Source organism: Budorcas taxicolor, chromosome X, assembly GCF_023091745.1.
Source record: "Budorcas taxicolor isolate Tak-1 chromosome X, Takin1.1, whole genome shotgun sequence".
Lineage (NCBI taxonomy): Eukaryota > Metazoa > Chordata > Mammalia > Artiodactyla > Bovidae > Budorcas > Budorcas taxicolor.
This window is the reverse complement of record NC_068935.1, coordinates 139,026,790-139,040,580: the sequence shown is the minus strand read 5'-3', so window position 1 is coordinate 139,040,580 and position 13,791 is coordinate 139,026,790. Positions and strand designations below refer to the sequence as shown.

Below are 13,791 nucleotides of genomic sequence, written 5' to 3'. Positions count from 1 at the left end.
AACTCCGGGAATTGATGATGGACAGGGAGGCCTGGCGTGCTGCGGTTCATGGGGTCGCAGAGTCCGGACACGACTGAGCGACTGAACTGAACTGAGCCACACACATCCCCAGGGCAGAGTTCAGGATCCGGGGGGACCTATGTGGACCCCCCCAGGACCACAGTCGAGTCCCCAGCGTGCACTTCAGAGCCGTGGAGCGGGTGCAGAGCCCGTAACACGGTTCAGGGTACCCCTCGGGTCAGATTCCAGGCCCCAAGGCAGAAGCTGGGACCTCCGGGTTAGGGGGCGCACTCGGACGCACAAGGCAGAGCTTTGGGCTCCCGAGGGCGGAACTGGACCAGCAAGCCCAGACCGCCGGCCTCGGGCGGAGGCTGTAGTGGGGCCCGGCTTGGGTGCGCGGCGCGGCTCGGTTCCGGCGCTACACGCCGGGGGAGGCGGCTGCAAGCATCCCCAATAGAGAGCCGCGTGCCTGACGGCACCGCCTGAACCCGCCTCCCGGCCGAGACTCGCGCACAGCAATCAGGCGGTGGCGGCGAGTGCTCGAGCGACCAATGGGCAGCCTGTAAAGGAGCTGGGTCCGCCCCGAGGCCCCGCCCTGTTGACCTTGGTGGCCAATGGGCAGCCGGCAAGGGATGAGACCCTGCCCCGTTGATCCGGGTGACCAATGGGAAGCCGGTACAGGAGCTGGGTCCTCCCCGAGGCCCCGCCCTGTCGACCCGGGTGACCGACGGGCAGCCGGCTATGGAGCTGGCTCCGCCCCGGAGGCCCCGCCCTGTTGCTCAGAGGCGCGCAGGATGTGGGCCTTGCGGGCCGCCGTCCGCGGCGGCGCCTGGCTCTCTCGCGCGGTTCGCGGCTGCCGGCCCCCGAGGGCCGCGCTGCTGCCGCCGCCGCCCCGCCCCGAGCGCGCCCTTGCCGCTGTCCGCGGAGGCCTGGGGTGCTCGGAGGGGCGGGAGGGTGGAAGGGGCGGCCCACGTGCGGATGGCCGGAGAAGCCGGGCTGACGGGGAGGAGGAGCCCGAAGATGCGGAGGAGGAGGAAGACGAGGAGGAGCTTCTGAGGAGGGACCCGCTGCTGCCCTCGGGGACACAGCGCGTGTGCCTGGTTCACCCTGAGATCAAGTGGGGGCCCGGGAAGCCGCAGGGGACCCGAGGTGACCCAGAGCGCGGGGTCGGGCGGAGCGAGGAGGCTCGAGCTTAAGGGGCGGGGAAGTCGGCGCTTCGGAGGCGGGGCTTCTGGGGCGCGACTCGCGGGCTGAGCTCAGGTCCGGGACGCCAGAGGCGGGGCTTCTGGGGGCGGACCTCGAAGGCCGGAGCTCATAGGTCGGGGCCTCTGGGGGCGGGGCTCCAGAGGCGGGGTTTCTGGGGCCTGCCTTCGACGCTGCAGCCGGTTAGGTGGGGCTTCTGAGGCGGACTCGGAGGCTGAACCGCCCATTCGCTCGCTGGCTCCGGGAGCCGCACCCCACCCCGCCACCATGGGCCTAGAAACCCTCATTCTGGGCACAGGCTCCCTCCTGCTTTGCACGCAGCGAGCCCCTTTCCCTTTGAGCCACTCCTGGGTGTCGCTCCGCCCTGCTCCCCCGGGGCCTCCCCATCCATAATGCAAGCGATCCCAGCAACTCACGCGGGGTGCCGGCGGGGTGCCGGCGGGGTGCCCCGCGGCTTTAACCCTTTTATGGACCCACTTTCTGCGCCGCTAAATACTAAGCCCGGAGATGGTGCACAAGCTTCTGAAGCAGAAACGGGAACCGGCTGAGCTCTGAGCGGCGGGGAGGGGGCGCTTGTGGTCGCAGAGTGGAGGGGACGGGCTCCGGAGGGAGGGTGACCTCCTGTGAGGCTCTGGCCACTGAGCTTCACGTCTCACCGGAGAACAAGCCAGAGCCCCGCACAGCTGTGCTCCGGGCCATCGCCCCCAGGCTCCCAGCCCCTCCAGACCTGTGCCAGCCCTGTCCACCCCGTCAGGGCTCAGAGCCACGCGGTGGCACCACTGCCCACGTGTCTGTTGTCCATCAGTTGCGAGGGATCGGCCGGAGGAGAGACGAGAACAGGGCAGGTCCTGGTCGCCTTTGATCCACGGCCTGCGTCCCCACTCCTCCGGACTCTTGTCCTGGGTGGGTTCTGCCTCCCACCGGCCCCATTATTCTGACTCCTCAGGGCCACAGACCTTGGGTGGGAGCCTCCTTGCTCATGCTGGGCTCAGCAAGGGCAGCCACTGAGGAAAGCTGGAACTAGGCTCTGGTCACCCAGGACATGACACCCTCCCAGTACGGGACTCAGCCCAACCCCACATACAGGACGGCAGGCTCTGCGGGCCCTGGGAGCTTCACAGGAAATGCTGTCTCAGTTCAGTTCAGTTCAGTCGCTCAGTCGTGTCTGACTCTTTGCGACCCCATGAATCGCAGCACGCCAGGCCTCCCTGTCCATCACCAACTTCGGGAGTTCACTCAGAGTCACCTCCATCGAGTCCGTGATGCCATCCAGCCATCTCATCCTGGGTTGGCTCCTTCTCCTCATGCCCCCAATCCCTCCCAGCATCAGAGTCTTTTCCAATGAGTCAGCTCTTCGCATGCGGTGTCCAAAGTACTGGAGCTTCAGCTTTAGCATCATTCCTTCCAAAGAAATCCCAGGGTTGATCTATGCTGTCTAGTGGGTCACAAAGGACCCTGAGTCCCCACAGGGCAGACCTGCCCGATGCCAAAATGGCGGGGGGGGGCGCGGGGTGCTGTCCCTGCATCCCCTGCTCAGCTCTGGCTCCCCTCCCCTCCCCTCCCGTTCCCTCCCCGATCCTCCATCCCCACTCTTGACCATCCACCCAGGACAGATCTCCGCTTCAAGGAAATGCCCATTCGGGTGCTTTCTGGGAACCTTCGTGTGGCCAGGAAGCAGGAAGCCATCCCAGCCTGGGGGCATGTGGGCCAGGACCCTGGGCAGGGCTGACCCGCCCGGAAGTGGCCCTCACACCGGCCCGTCTCTCCCCTCAGCCGAGTGGCAGGTGGCGGAGGCGCGAGCGCTGGTGTGCACGCTGGACGGCTGGTCGGTGGTGGCCACGATGGTGGTGCCCACCAAGACGCCAGACAAGAAGCTCATCTTCGGCAGAGGGGCCTTGGAGCAGCTGACGGGTGAGTCCATCGCACGTGCCACAGCCCCCTCCTAGAGTGGCGTGGGCTCGACCGTCCCTCTGGGCCTCATGGCACGTGGTTGATGCCATCCAACCACCTCATCCTCTGTCGTCCCCTTCTCCCGCCCTCAGTCTTTCTCAGCATCAGGGTCTTTTCCAATAAGTTGGTTCTTGGCGTCAGGTGGCTAGAGTATTGGAGCTTCAGCTTCAGCAGGTATGAGACCTATTTTCCTGGAAATGGACTGTAGCCTGGGTCCTCCCTGACCCATGCTCCATGCCCCCTCAATACAGTGCTCGGAGACACAGGGGATGTCCGGGGGACACAGCCGATCAAAGCGCAGGGTCGGTCCCCAGACACTCGTTGCGGGCACACCAGCCTCTGACCGGGGGTGCTCTTTTCCTAGAGAGGATCAGAGGGTCCCCGGAAATCACCGCCGTCTTCCTGAACGTGGAGAAGCTGCCCACGCCCACCAAGGTACCGCAAAGCAGCGGGTCAGCAGGTCTCCAGGAGCCTGGGCTCACGGCTCATCCCCTCCCTCCCTCGCTCTCTGGTTTTTCTAGAAAGACCTGGAAGCCGCCTGGCGCGTGCCGGTGTTTGACCGGTTCACCTTGGTTCTTCACATATTCCGCTGCAATGCCCGCACCAAGGAGGCGCGACTGCAGGTGGCGCTGGCTGAGCTCCCTCTGCTCAGGTGCGAGCAGGACCCGGGCTAGGGCAGACAGACCCCCACCACCACCGAGACCCTCTCTAGCGACCCCCACCCGGGACCTTCTCTAGGGACCTCCCCCCCCCCCACCGAGACCCTCTAGGGACCCCCCCTCCACGGAGATCCTCTAGGGACCCCCACAACCAGGACCTTCTCTAGGGACCCCCCCCCCCCCCCGCCCTCCACCGACACCCTCTAGGGACCTCCCCTCCACGGAGATCCTCTAGGGACCCCCCCAACCAGGACCTTCTCTAGGGACCCCCACCCCTCCACCGAGACCCTCTAGGGACCCCCCTCCACTGAGACCCTCTAGGGACCCCCACAACCAGGACCTTCTCTAGGGACCCCCCGCCCTCCACCGAGACCCTCTAGGGACCCCGCCTCCACGGAGATCCTCTAGGGACACCCCCAACCAGAACCTTCCCTAGGGACGCCCCCCCTCCACCGAGACCCTCTAGGGACCCCCCCCCCCCACGGAGATCCTCTAGGGACCCCCCCACAACCAGGACCTTCTCTAGGAACCCCCCCACCCTCCACAGAGACCCTCTAGGGACACCCCCTCCACTGACCCTCTAGGGACCCCCCTCCACGGAGATCCTCTAGGGACCCCCCCCCAACCAGGACCTTCTCTAGGGAACCCCCCCGTCCACCGAGACCCTCTAGGGACACCCCCTCCATGGAGACCCTCTAGGTACCCCCCTCCACTGAGATCCTCTAGGGACCCACCCTCCACCGAGACCCTCTAGGGACCCCCCCCCCTCCACGGAGATCCTCTAGGGACCCCCCAACTAGGACCTTCTCTAGGGAACCCACCCTCCACCGAGACCCTCTAGGGACCCCCTCCTCCATGGAGATCCTCTAGGGACCCCCCCAACCAGGACCTTCTCTAGGGAACCCCCCCTCCACTGAGACCCTCTAGGGACCCCCCCTCCACGGAGATCCTCTAGGGACCCCCCCAACCAGGACCTTCTCTAGGGACCAACCCCCTCCACCGAGACCCTCTAGGGACCCCCCTCCACGGAGATCCTCTAGGGACCCCCCCAGCCAGGACCTTCTCTAGGGACCCCCACCCCTCCACCGAGACCTTCTAGGGACCCCCCCCTCCACGGAGATCCTCTAGGGACCCCCCCCCCAACCAGGACCTTCCCTAGGGACGCCCCCCCCTCCACCGAGACCCTCTAGGGACACCCCCTCCACTGACCCTCTAGGGACCCCCCTCCACGGAGATCCTCTAGGGACCCCCCCCAACCAGGACCTTCTCTAGGGACACCCCCCTCCACCGAGACCCTCTAGGGACCCACCCTCCACTGAGACCCTCTAGGGACAGCCCCTCCTCCACCGAGACCCTCTCTAGGGACCCCCGCAACCAGGACCTTCTCTAGGGACCCTCCCAACTGGGATCTCTCTAGGGAGCCCCCTCTAGGGAGCCCTCCCAGGACTGTCTCTGGTTTTCATATATCTAGACATGTTTCCAGGTGTGCTGAGGGTGAGATGTGGTGGGTAGGGCTGCAAGCTTGTGGCCGCGGGTCCCATGTGTACGTGAGCAGAGACATGTCACCCAGGGAGGGGCCCTCTGTCCTCGCCCGTGATGGCCCATGTGGGAGGGGGCCCCCAGCGATCCCTCCTCCAGGAACCCCACCCCCACCCCAGCCCCCTGCTCTGTCCTCACCCCATGTCCTGTGGTGGACGCACTTATCCGCCCATCTATTGAGCCAACCGTTTCCAGCTAGGTCCCACGTGAAAAGCAATGTTGCCCACCTGGGCGGACGCGGACGGAGCTCTCGCTACACCATGGGGTCAGGTATGTGTCTGAGGGCTCCTCACGAGATGTGCAGAGGGGGTTATCGTGGCCACCACCCCTACAAAGGGGACAGTGTCCCCCACAAGTCCTGAGAGGGCCTCTCTGTGGTCACATTCAGAAAGGGTGGGTATCAAGGGGCCCCAGGGCTGAGCTCCATCCAGAGGCTCCAGGGCAGCATCCTCCCCGCCGCTTCGGGCTTCCGGGGGCTCCGGGCGTCCGTCCCTGGGCGGTGGCCGCCTCCCTTCCATCTCTGCCTCCATCTCCACGTGGCTTCTCCCCTGCGTCTGTGTCGTATACGGACTCTGTCTTTGGGTTTATGGCGGCCCCTACTTCAGGTCCTTCACTTCATCCGCTCTGCAGAGACCCCATTTCCAAATGAGGCCCCATGTGTAGGTCCTAGGCATGAGGGCGTGGAAGCATCTCTGGGGCACTGCTCAGCCCACTGCTGCCGTCATGCGGACTCTCCCCTCGGCCTTTCCCTCTCAGGGATGAGGGGGAGACCAGGTGACCCCAAAGGGCAGTAGGGCTGGGTTAAGGCCGTCTTCCTCCGGACAGAGCCGTCTCCCAGCAGGAGGTGCCAAGGCTGTTTGTGCCGGGGGCGCAGGCTAGGGGTTTTGTCCCTGGGGTCCTGACACCTGTCAGACCCCCACAGGCCGCCCCTCCTCCCCTCCGCCCGCCCCACCCACCACCCCCAGCTCTTGCCCCCCTACCCCGGGCCTGCTTGCCGACTCGCCGTCTCGGGTGTTTTTAGGCGAGTCCTTCCTGCAGGTGCAGCAGCGTCTCCTGAGAGACAGGGAGGCCAAGATCCAGAAGGCCCTGGAGAGACTCCGCCTCAAGAGGCGCCTTCTAGGGCAGCAGCGGAGGCGGAGGGAGTTCCCAGTGGTCTCTGTAGTGGGATACACGAACTGTGGTGAGGGGCAAGTCAGGGGCGGGGGCCAGGGCACGGCTGGGGTCAGGGGCCTCCCCCGGGAGCAGCTGGCGGGCGGGGCCTCCCTGGGGCGGGGCTTGTGGATGGACGCGCCCTGGCGCCAGGGTTGTGGGTTGGATCTCCCTTAGGCTGCATTGGTGGGCGGGCCCTCCCTGGCACTGGGCAGGGCTCTATGGGGCTGATGGGCGGGGCCTCCCTGGGGCGGGGCTGTGCTGGTGTGGGGCCTCCCTGTGTTGGTTGGGCCTCATTCGGGCGGGGCTGGTGGGTGGACCCGCCCTGGGGCCAGGGTGGTGGGTGGGATCTCCCTCAGGCTGCACTGGTGGGCGGGGCTGCCTGTGTCTACATTCCCACCCCATGGCAGGCACATAGCATCCGCCCAACGGCACCATCATGCCTCTGTATGAGGACACCCGCATCACAACTCATGGTCCAGGACCCCTCCCTCTGTCTCCAGGAATGCGTCCTCATCTCACACACATGTGACCACTGTGTACACCATCACTCTTGTGTATAAGCATACCGCATCACAGCTCACATGGTCCAGGACACCTCCCTCTTTCTCCAGGGACGCCTCCCCATCTCACAGTCACATGTGACCACTGTCTACACCATGCCGCTTGTCTGTCTACACTAACCCTCCCACCCAGGCCCGATTTATCTTACCCGGAATCCTGAACAATAGCAGCTGTGTTCTTCAATGACTGGTGCCTGGCAGCAGGGCCCTGCAGAGAACTCCGGGCTCAGACACCCTCCTCGCTCCCATCCCACCGTCCAGCACCCCGAGGTCAGAAGTGGACGTTAGGGGACCCGAGACGGCCTGAGACGCATGTCCCCTTGACCCCGACTTGCAGGGAAAACCACGCTGATCAAGGCCCTGACCGGGGACGCCGCCATACAGCCCCGGGACCAGCTGTTTGCGACGCTCGACGTCACGGCCCACGCAGGGCGGCTGCCCTCTGCACTGACGGTCCTTTACATGGACACCATCGGCTTTCTCTCCCAGCTGCCCCACAGCCTGGTCGAGTCCTTCTCGGCCACCATGCAGGACGTGGCCCATTCGGTGAGTGGGGAGGGCCAGGCTGGTTCTCGTCAGATACCAGCAGACGGGGAGGGGGGATGGTTCGCTCCTTACGACAGCACAGGGCTGTGTCCCCATACACCAGACATCACAGGGACCAGATCCTTTCAAGCCCCTGCACTCAGGGACCTAGGCCTGACTGTACAATTTTAAGTTTTGTTTTTCATTTATTACCATTTATTTTTGGCTGTGCTGAGTCTTCACTGCTGTTTAGGCTTTCACTAACTGTGGCGTGTGGGGGGGCCTCTCCCTGGTCGTGGCGGGTGGGGGCCCTCTCTGTGGTTGTGGTAGGCGGGGCGCCTCTCTCTAATTGTGGCCGGTGGTGGCCTCTCTCTAATTGTGGCTAGTGGGGGCCTCTCTCTAATTGTGGATGGTGGAGGCCTCTCTCTAATTGTGGCGGGCGGGGGTCTCTCTCTAATTGTGGTAGACGGGGCGCCTCTCTCTAATTGTGGCCGGTGGTGGCCTCTCTCTAATTGTGGCTAGTGGGGGCCTCTCTCTAATTGTGGATGGTGGGGGCCTCTCTCTAATTGTGGCGGGCAGGGTGCCTCTCTCTAATTGTGGATGGTGGGGGCCTCTCTCTAATTGTGGATGGTGGGGGCCTCTTTCTAATTGTGGCTGGTGGGGGCCTCTCTCTAATTGTGCCGGGCGGGGCGCCTCTCTCCAATTGTGGATGGTGGGCGCCTCTCTCTAATTGTGGCGGGCGGGGGTCTCTCTCTAATTGTGGTGGGCGGGGTGCCTTTCTCCAATTGTGGATGGTGGGCGCCTCTCTCTTATTGTGGCTGGTGCGGGCCTCTCTCTAATTGTGGATGGTGGGGGCCTCTCTCTAATTGTGGCTGGTGGGGGCCTCTCTCTAATTGTGGCTGGTGGGGGCCTCTTTCTAATTGTGGATGGTGGGGGCCTCTCTCTAATTGTGGCTGGTGGGCGCCTCTCTCCAATTGTGGATGGTGGGCGCCTCTCTCTAATTGTGGCGGGCGGGGGTCTCTCTCTAATTGTGGTGGGCGGGGTGCCTTTCTCCAATTGTGGATGGTGGGCGCCTCTCTCTTATTGTGGCTGGTGCGGGCCTCTCTCTAATTGTGGATGGTGGGGGCCTCTCTCTAATTGTGGCGGGCAGGGTGCCTCTCTCTAATTGTGGATGGTGGGGGCCTCTTTCTAATTGTGGATGGTGGGGGCCTCTCTCTAATTGTGGCTGGTGGGGGCCTCTCTCTAATTGTGGCAGGCGGGGCGCCTCTCTCCAATTGTGGATGGTGGGCGCCTCTCTCTAATTGTGGCGGGCGGGGGTCTCTCTCTAATTGTGGCGGGCGGGGTGCCTCTCTCCAATTGTGGATGGTGGGCGCCTCTCTCTTATTGTGGCTGGTGGGGGCCTCTCTCTAATTGTGGATGGTGGGGGCCTCTCTCTAATTGTGGCTGGTGGGGGCCTCTCTCTAATTGTGGCTGGTGGGGGCCTCTTTCTAATTGTGGATGGTGGGGGCCTCTCTCTAACTGTGGCTAGTGGGGGCCTCTTTCTAATTGTGGATGGTGGGGGCCTCTCCCTAATTGTGGCCGGTGGTGGCCTCTCTCTAATTGTGGCTAGTGGGGGCCTCTCTCTAATTGTGGCTGGTGGGGGCCTCTCTCTAATTGTGGCTAGTGGGGGCCTCTTTCTAATTGTGGATGGTGGGGGCCTCTCCCTAATTGTGGCCGGTGGTGGCCTCTCTCTAATTGTGGCTAGTGGGGGCCTCTCTCTAATTGTGGATGGTGGAGGCCTCTCTCTAATTGTGGCGGGCAGGGTGCCTCTCTCTAATTGTGGATGGTGGGGGCCTCTCTCTAATTGTGGATGGTGGGGGCCTCTTTCTAATTGTGGCTGGTGGGGGCCTCTCTCTAATTGTGGCGGGCGGGGCGCCTCTCTCCAATTGTGGATGGTGGGCGCCTCTCTCTAATTGTGGCGGGCGGGGGTCTCTCTCTAATTGTGGTGGGCGGGGTGCCTCTCTCCAATTGTGGATGGTGGGCGCCTCTCTCTTATTGTGGCTGGTGGGGGCCTCTCTCTAATTGTGGATGGTGGGGGCCTCTCTCTAATTGTGGCTGGTGGGGGCCTCTCTCTAATTGTGGCTGGTGGGGGCCTCTTTCTAATTGTGGATGGTGGGGGCCTCTCTCTAATTGTGGCTGGTGGGGGCCTCTCTCTAATTGTGGCAGGCGGGGCGCCTCTCTCCAATTGTGGATGGTGGGCGCCTCTCTCTAATTGTGGTGGGCGGGGGTCTCTCTCTAATTGTGGTGGGCGGGGTGCCTCTCTCCAATTGTGGATGGTGGGCGCCTCTCTCTTATTGTGGCTGGTGGGGGCCTGTCTCTAATTGTGGATGGTGGGGGCCTCTCTCTAATTGTGGATGGTGGGTGCCTCTCTCTAATTGTGGCTGGTGGGGGCCTCTCTCTAATTGTGGCAGGCGGGGCGCCTCTCTCCAATTGTGGATGGTGGGCACTTCTCTCTAATTGTGGCTGGTGGGGGCCTCTCTCTAATTGTGGCGGGCGGGGGCCTCTCTCTAACTGAGGCGCGGTGCCTCTCCCTGGTGGTGGTGCCCCGTTTTCTCGTCGTGACGCTGCTCTGTTGCCCAGCAGGGGCTCTAGCCCGCGGCGGTCAGCGGTTGCAGCGTGCCAGCTCATTAGTTGTGACACACCGGCTTAGCTGCTCCGCGGTGCGTGGGATCTTCCTGGCCCAGGCACTGAACCCTCATCTCTTGCATTGGCAGGTGGATTTCTTACCATTTGCCAGGAAGGTGACCAGGGAAGCCCTACAACGGTAGTTTTTTCCAAAGGAAATGCTAATTAAGAGGGGTTTCCCTTTCTGTGTTGGCGGTATCCGGGGCCCAGAGACAGTGAATCCCAACAGAGCCTGGCGTTTCCTCAGCAGGGGGCGGCAGGGCCCAGGGACAGGCACCTTCTAGGTCACAGCAGCTGAGGCTGAGGGCACTGTGCAGCTGTCAGCTTCATCCTCCAAGGTTCCTTAAAATGTAAAATTTCTGACATGAAACCTGAAGTGAAAGGAAACTTACTTCATCAAAAAGAGAACCTAGAAGTGAATGCCTTAAGACCAGACAGAGCGCCCCCTTTCCGCGACAGAATCCCCTCCGCTGTGACTTCCTTTTTATCTGCTTTCCCAATGCATGAGGAGCTTGTGTAAGACCTGAAACGGGGGAAGAACTTTAAAATGCGAGCTTGAAGGGTTCACAGAAAGGTGGGCCAGTCCAGAGCTGTGAGCACGGCAGTGTGGCTGGGCTGGCTGGTGGGGGGGTCAGTACTGTGGGGCGGGAGACTGGGGGGACAGAGGTTTCGGGGTGCCGAGCAGTCTCTGGGCCCAGGTGCACAGGGGGTGGCAGCCTCTGCGGAAACCCTAACGAGGGGCTGGGGGGCTGCGGGCAGCACAGACCACCCTGTGATCTCAGGTCTCACCCACCTCTCAAGGCATAGGCCCCCGTGGTGCGGAGCTCTGCCCTCACCGGGAGGAGCAGTGTCCTGGGGCTGGCGGGTCCTCCGGGGCTGGGGGCAGGAGCCCCTGGCCCCAAGATCTGACCACCTGGCCCGCCTGGTCCTCAGGATCTGATCGTCCACGTCAGAGATGTGAGCCACCCCGAGACGGAGCTGCAGAAGGCCAGTGTCCTGTCAGCCCTGGGAGGCCTGGGCCTGCCAGACGCCCTCCTGGAGAGCATGGTGGAAGTCCACAACAAAGTGGACCTGGTGCCCGGGTGAGCCCCACATCCCTGGAGTCTATGGTACGAGTCCACAACAAAGTGGACCTGGTGCCCGGGTGAGCCCTCCATCCCTGGAGTCTATGGTACGAGTCCACAACAAAGTGGACCTGGAGCCCGGGTGAGCCCCCCATCCCTGGAGTCTATGGTACAAGTCCACAACGAGGTGACCTGGTGCCCGGGCGAGCTCGATATTGCTGAGCGCTCTGTGCCGGCCGCCTGGACAGGTACACACCGGCGGAGCCCGACGTCCTGGCCGTGTCTGCCCTCCTGGGGCTCGGGCTGGATGAGCTGATGGCCAGGGTGGAGGACGCCATCCTGCGAGCCACGGGGAGACGGACCCTCACCCTGCGCGTGCGGCTGGCCGGACCGCAGCTGAGGTGCGTGGGGCGGGCCTGGATGGAGGGGTGGTAGCGCCGATGATCACTGTGCTGTGTGGGGTGTCATTCATGTGAGCGGGCAAGGCCACGGTGCTGGGTGGCTTTGTCACCCCCGCGTCCCCACGCTCACCACGTACGAGCAGGGGTCTGGCCACGTGTCCATGCCTCGAAACGCACCCGCACCCCCAATTACCTCACCCTACCCTGGGAAGACTGGGTGGGGGTTCAGGCTCGGTCAGGGTCTCCATTCCCATCAGTTGCGTCACCCTCCCGGCACGAGCAGGCGTATGGCCCTGTGTCCACTTGCCAGGACTGTGGGAGGCGCTGGCCTCCCAATCCCGGGAAGGCTGGGTAGGGGTTCAGACACTGTTGGGGTCTTGGTTCCCACCAGTCGTGTGTCTCTCCCACTAGTTGTGTCTCCCACCAATCACGTCTCCCTCCCACCAATCGCGTGTCCTCCCCTACCAGTTGCATGTCCTGTCCACCAATCGCGTGTCCCGCCCACCAATCTTGTGACCCCACCCCCCCGCCAATGGTGTCTCCCTCGCAGCTGGCTTCACCAGGAGGCCACGGTGCAGGCGGTGGACGTGATCCCCGAGGCCGGGGCTGCCGACGTGAAAGTCATCATCAGTGACTCTGCTTACGGAAGGTTCCAGAAGCTGTTTCCGGGGTGAAAGGATTCCCCCCTCCCCAAAGATGAGGGTGCTGCACATTTCAGTCCCAGAGACAAGCACGTGTGTTGGGCGTTCGCCCCCAACCCCACCGTCCCCACCCCCGCCAGCCTGGTGGGGATGGGACCCCGTGGGACTCTTGAGTGGTTCTGGCCGACCGTCGGGGCGTCTGGGGAGCAGATTTCTGTCCAGGATGGTTGACCACACACCAGACAGTAAAAGCTTTATGCGGTGTGTGTGTGTAAACTAGCCTCTGTGGTTTTTGTGCACCGGCCGCCCAGCAGACAGCTCATGAACGCTGCCCTCTAGGCAGGCAGGTCCAATTTGTGTGTTTGCTGTGTATCTCACACGGTCCTATCTGACCAGCCTGTCCTTGCACACGGCAGTGTCCAGGGAGTGATTAAAACAAGAACTCAGCAAGCGGGAAGGAGCTGCTCATTAACAGGGCCCAGCACACAGAACCCACTGCACAGGCGTTAGGTGTTTTCACCTAAAAGAAAATACAAGTTCGGGCTTCTTGTTGATAGCCAGGTCCTGCTGGGGTGGAGAAGCGGGGCTGCGGAAGGACCGGGAGCAGAGCCCCCTCTCAGAGTGATGAACAGACCAGGGAGCCAGCTAGCCAGGGCCTCAGGGCACCTGTGCCTCCAGCTGCTCCCGTTCATTCAGCTCAGCCCCTGCTGGTCTCCATCCTCCTGGGGTCTGCTAGGTGGGGTGGACAGGCGCTAACCCTAACCCCGGTGGGTGGTGAGCATGTGACTTGGGAGGAACCCCCCAGGCTCCTGGGATCCAGCCCCCCTCAGCAGGCCAGGGCTGCCCTGGGGGTGCCCACATGGTCCCAGGGCCCCCTCAGTCATGGTCTCTTCCAGGATCCCCAGGGCTTGGTCACCCAGTTCCTCCCAGCTCCATTCCCAACTCCTCCCAGTCTGCAGGACACAGGAAGGACAGTGCAGGTCACTTCTGGCCTCTGGTCCCCTCTCCTCCCAGCATCCCCCCACCTGCTCCCCAGGGCTCCCCCCAGTCCTAGAAGCTGTACCCCAAGAACTCAGGGGAGCAGAGCTCACCTCAGAGCTGCCGCAGACACAGGCAGGTGACTGCTGGGCCTGACAGGGCTCAGCAGCTGAGACTCGCAGGTTCTACAGGACAGGGCTCAGCAGCTGAGACTCCAGGTTCTACAGGACAGGGCTCAGCAGCTGAGACTCCAGGTTCTGCAGGACAGGGCTCAGCAGCTGAGACTCGCAGGTTCTGCAGGACAGGGCTCAGCAGCTGAGACTCCAGGTTCTGCAGGACAGGGCTCAGCAGCTGAGACTCCAGGTTCTGCAGGACAGGGCTCAGCATCTGAGACTCCAGCTTCTACAGGACAGGGCTCAGCAGCTGAGACTCCAGGTTCTGCAGGACAGGCTTCA

The 13,791-nt window shown here is 63.2% G+C and overlaps 1 protein-coding gene across 1 annotated transcript; it reads left to right on the top strand.

Annotated features, from left to right (window-relative positions):
• The first annotated feature begins 794 nt into the window (after positions 1-794).
• On the top strand, positions 795-12,785 carry GTPBP6 (GTP binding protein 6 (putative)). The gene is made up of 10 exons (XM_052663262.1): positions 795-1,149; positions 2,977-3,114; positions 3,518-3,588; positions 3,675-3,805; positions 5,551-5,621; positions 6,373-6,531; positions 7,401-7,609; positions 11,186-11,334; positions 11,565-11,717; positions 12,268-12,785. The coding sequence occupies exons 1-10, from the start codon at positions 795-797 to the stop codon at positions 12,389-12,391; spliced, it is 1,560 nt and encodes a 519-aa protein (XP_052519222.1). The 3' UTR covers positions 12,392-12,785.
• The last annotated feature ends 1,006 nt before the right edge of the window (positions 12,786-13,791 follow it).